We start from the raw sequence: 5182 nt of genomic DNA, 5'->3' as shown, positions 1-5182 counted from the left end.
ACTTGATTTGCCACTTCCGAGGTGATCAGTTCCATGTCGACAGCGTCAGCAATTCGAGAGAATGCGACAAGGCATTCCACAGTGGTCGCAGCGGGAGCAGCCGCGCGAGCGAGGTGCAATAGGCCGTCTCGTATTATTAGCAGGCTCATTGATTGCCCACCCGGAATTAGTTCCTTGGACTCAAGAAGCTCAATAGCCCTCTCAACACTGTCGACTTTTTCAATAGCCGTACTGTACGCAGCATCGCTGTTGCCCGTCATTGGGGTGCTGTTTCGCGTCGTGCGTCGCGTTTGCGGGCCTCCTGGCGGTGGCTTGCCGCTAGTTGATGCCATAGATAATATTACTTCTGTCGTTGAAGTAGTGTAGACTCTAGTACTAGTTGATATACGAGCCGCACGTCTGCTTTTCCCGCTCCTATGGGTGCAGACCGTGGGAAAGTTGCCGGAGATGGTAGTCTAAAGCAAGAAGGAGCCACCTTGGCAGTTCTCAAGAGAGTAACACCGTCGTATTGCTCCACGATGCGTTCCTGCCTCTTAGGTAACGTCTGCAGTACAATCAAGCTACTCTGAACCTTTTCAGATGTTCAAATCAGTTACTGGTCGGGTTACATGACCCCCCAAAATTGGCAAGGCGTTGCAATGGACACGCATATCTATCAGGTGTTCTCGCAGGCGGTACGTGCGTGTGGTTGTGATCGTCTCCAATGACTTATGACATGCGCCTCTCTACATGATATGCCCAACAGGAGGTAGAATATTCGTATTCTCAACACATTAGTGCCGCATGTGCCTTTGCTTCGTCGCTCTCAGGGTTTGATCTTTGGCTCATCGTCGGAGAATGGTCGACTGCACCGAACGATTGCGCGACGTATCTGAACGGGCGTGGCGTTGGCTCCCGATACGACGGAACGTATCCGGGCTCGACATACGTTGGCAGCTGCAGCGGCTTGACAGGCCTCTCGGCGTCCTTCAGCTCTGATTACAAAACGTTCTTGAGGCAGTACTGGGAAGCTCAGGTACGCCAAGCTGCTTCGCCGCGTTGTTCTCGCCCTAACTTCTCGCCCCTCGTTTACCCACGATAAGGCAATCGCGTTCTCTGCGGGCGCGCAAGGATGGATCATGTGGACCTGGAAGACGGAGAGCGCGGACGAGTGGTCGTATCAGGCTGGCCTTGCTGGCGGCTGGATACCGCAGAACCCGACAGACTACGACTATCCGAACATCTGCTCCTGAACACGCTTCGTGCATAGTCCACGGCCCCATTTCCGTCTTTCTGACGAATTTGCGACTTCTGGCATTCCCAATTTGTTGACCTCTCCCCGTGTATCGCAACTGACGGCATGGATCATTCATCTGTTTCCCCATACTCATGTTCGCGGTAATTTCCTAGCCCTGATTAGTTTGACCGCGCCTTTTGCGCCATTGCGCAATCATCGTCGATTCAGATCTTCTCTTGTGCCCTGACCATGCGGTGTGGAAAAAGCTGGAATGACGCGCCACGACGCGATCGCTTCACGTGAATGTGACGTCACGCGTCGTCAATGTAACACGCCCCTGGTTCGAACAACAACTCATCGGTCTGCGCTTCGCTACGCAAGCTGGCCTCGCTGTTGTCGGCCTCCCGGGTTGTTGTTCCTCAGAAACACAATTATCTTGTAGCCATCGCTGGATTGACACTCATCTTACATCGGTCGTTATAGGCCTGCGACTCTGGGTTATGAGACTTTGCATACTTCGGATCGTGCTTGTTACTGACTTCATCCATGGAGTCGTCCCTTCCTCGCTGATAACTCGGGCTGGCCGTCCGCACACGCTGGGATCTTGGAGGTCTCCGCTGCTCGCCATCAATTCCTCTTTCGGAGCCGCGAAGCATCGCCAAGCCGAGTAGATCAGGGATCTCAAGCGAAAGCTACGGTAGTCGCGCCTAATTTCGCTACCACCAACTTACCGAGCCGTGAAGTCCTCTTTGCCTGCAGAAGAGGCAGTTAAGGAAAACGAAGAAGGCAGTAAGGGAGTAGACGAGGACGAGGACGAGGACGAGGACGAGCAAGGATCATCGGAAGGCAAGGATGACGAGCCGTACCGATGATTCAAGCGTATGCTGGACACTCTGCTGCCCCGTTGGAGAGTTGCCGCCGTGCGCTCGAGTCTGAACCATCAGACTTCGTGGAAGGTATCAAGAGCGGTGCAAAGGTACTGAGTGCCGAGGAGGTACGATCATGGCGTGGAAACAATGTTGAGGCTAACTCTCGCTCGATAACTGACGTGGACTGGGACGATGACGGTCATCTACATGGCGGTTCTGCGGTTGACCAGGAGGATCAGGCTTCGAGAGCGAAGACGAAGACGAAGACAGCTTGTTTCGCGAAGCGTCACTGCCACCCATCACGGTAATACCCTTACATGCCAGCGGCACTTTTCCCTATCATCACAACTGACTATGCGTTTGACCATTATCATACCTCTTAAATGTGCACTGTCTGGATCGATACCCATGCATACTTCGGTTCTGTCACATCGCATGGCATTGCTGTTGTCAACGTCTTAGTATATCACTCTGGCTGCCTGTTTCTGGTAACATCGACATGAGTATTATAGCATATACAGTCCGCTGAAGTACGTCTGGAGACATGAATAGATTTCCATTGACTGACAACATTGAACCTCGAAAAGGTAGCTATAGATCTCTTGGTATCATATATCATACCTCGCGCTGGCTGCGCAAACTCGGCAAAGTGACGCGACGCGTTGTGCAGCAATTAATCTAATATCCACTTGTACATACATATTATTATATATGGGGACTCCCGGATGCTCAAAGTGATACACACTGTCCAGCACGGATTCAGGAGCCACATGAATCTCTTGCATGTTCTGGAGAAGATGCGGTCAATGTTAGGAGCATTTGTTACGATATGTGCTCTGTGCGGGAATTTAAACACTGGCCACACCTCTGGCTTGCAAGGCACAAAGAACGACGGGCAACCGACGACGCAATCATGACAACGATGATTTTATTGACCGCCTGGGTCGGGTACAGTAGGCAAGGCTACACGAATGGCGTGAGTATAATGGATGAAGATCGCGAGAACAAAGATCACAACGAGTTGATTAGTAGCACATAGTGGGCGTTGGCACGAGATAATATCGGTCTAAAAAAGAGAATTACCAATGGCCACTTGTCAAAAAGCCTCGGTCTCCGAAGAATCCAAGTGGTCGAAGTTGTCCAGCACTTTTTCCATCATTTTCTCCAGAACAGCGGTCGTGAAGGGCCCGCCCCGCAACGTGAAATATTCTTGATTCTGTAGGACGGAGAGGGCGGTCTCAACCCAGTCCTTGCGATCCCAACGATAGTGATTATCACGGTATGAAATCTCGCTCTCGAGGAGTGCCGCGGCCTCATCGAGATGGGTTGTTTCCAGATACCCGACAAGTGCAGCGCCTCGGTATAGTCCTGAGGCATTGTAACCGTCGTCTTTCTTGTGCTCGAGGCGGAAGCCATCCCGGACACGGAAAACATCACCGGTAGCGTGAGAGATCCCTTCAAAGTCCCGCGGGGTCTTCTTGACTATGAGCACCCAGTACTCGGGTTCGACATTGGGTCGTGCCGGGCTACAGTATTGACCGATATAGACTTTGTATTGAGTAGGCGTATCCATTCTGCCGAATACGTCTCGCGTTGAGGAGCCTGTCACTGTGACCACGCTACGTTAGAACTGTGGCCTGGGTGTCGTATACTGGCTATTCACCTTGGAGGACTGACGAGCAGGATCGTTAGAGCTAGCACAGAGGCAGCTGCAGGAGAGAGAACTGAAGGTGGTGGATGCCCTCTCTCCGTTCACCAGCCTCGCATTTATACCTACGGGTTAGCACCTTTGGTGGATTGTAGACGTGTCTTCTGAAGACAATGGAACCAATGAGTATGAATGGAAAGAGCAGCAGGTACGAAGACGGTTCGACGCAGGTGGCACAAATTCATCTCCGCTAGTGTGGCCAGTGGCGTCAATGGGACATGCTGCGGTGAGGTCGAGAGGCAGAGTCATCAGTCAGCGGAGAAGACAGCTATTGTTCTATGCGTGCTACATCACCTGACGACTGACGGGCGAACACGCGTTGTGGTTGGGCTGCTGAAGTCGTTGTCAGTGAGTGTGGCTCGCCTGCTCAGAAACACCCACAGAACAGGCCGAGAGGCATGAGCGCCACTGCAACGCGGTTGGGTGTGGCTAGCCTACAACATTGTCCTATATTTGAGCAGATATACAATTGTGTGTGTACAAGGAAGCATTAGATTTGCGAGGACTGAACAAGAGAAGAGCACCACCACTTCGTCACTATATGCACTAATCGATATCAACGTTGCGAGATTTTTTCAATCAAAAAACATGCGAGAAGTGTGATCCGCCCATGACTGGTCGACAAGATGAACCTGCACATCCCCGGGACTGTAGAAATAAGATGGAAAATGTGTCGCCCTGCATCAGTCCTTGAATAATATGGCTTGTTTACCGCTGTGCACGATCTCACCACGAATCCTCGAGTACATTGAGCAACAGTACACTGAGCAACTGGCAGCGATCTTCTCTTGAGCTTGAGCAGTGAGACCTATGTCTTTTCGCACGACACCTGGCATCGCATCTCATGTCGAAGCTTCTGGAAGACAAAGAAAGCAGCAAGCAGGAGGCTAAGATGCCACAGAGGTTCGCGCGCTGAAAATGATTCAAGACACGCAGCGCGTCCATCCAATGGGATTGGTGCAGCATCATCGCATGCATACTCCTTGACTCATCGCCTACTTAGACCTACAGACACACAACATGCCCTACCCGTGATGTTTTGTAAAGTATCGTCGGCCGCATATAATCCTGCTCGCGAGCGACTACTTACCACTATGAGGGCAGAGTCATGTACAAGTCTTCGCAGGCTGAGATCCTCCAAGTGAATCTTATCAGCTGTAGCTGATCAACATCACAATGCATTTGATGTAGGACCCGCTCACGGATGTATGACTTGCCTGTGCATAGCTACATATCTATCCTTGATTTGTCAAGTCGACGAGAGCTTTCGCGGCGCGGATTCGCGCGCAGAGATGACGCATATTAACGAGTATGTTGACCTCAGGGATAATGGCCCGTATACAGAGGCAAACGTAAGCATATTGAGAGTTTAGAGCTCTGTCTTCGTTT

General features: G+C 51.4%; 1 protein-coding gene across 1 annotated transcript in view; it reads right to left on the bottom strand.

Moving 5' to 3' along the window:
- POSPLADRAFT_1050471 (hypothetical protein) overlaps nucleotides 1-3658 on the bottom strand; it is a gene marked incomplete at both ends in the record, with an annotated part of 10812 nt that extends 7154 nt beyond the window's left edge. The window contains 2 exons of the mRNA XM_024479990.1: nucleotides 2949-3048; nucleotides 3233-3658. Of these exons, the coding sequence (XP_024333603.1) occupies nucleotides 2949-3048; nucleotides 3233-3658 (526 nt within the window). The remainder of the gene's footprint in view (nucleotides 1-2948; nucleotides 3049-3232) is intronic.
- Between the last annotated feature and the right edge of the window lie 1524 nt (nucleotides 3659-5182).

The sequence above is a fragment of the Postia placenta genome (assembly GCF_002117355.1).
Source record: "Postia placenta MAD-698-R-SB12 unplaced genomic scaffold POSPLAscaffold_21, whole genome shotgun sequence".
NCBI classification, from domain to species: domain Eukaryota; kingdom Fungi; phylum Basidiomycota; class Agaricomycetes; order Polyporales; family Adustoporiaceae; genus Rhodonia; species Rhodonia placenta.
Note: the sequence above shows the minus strand (reverse complement) of the source record. Positions and strands in the feature narration are given on the sequence as shown.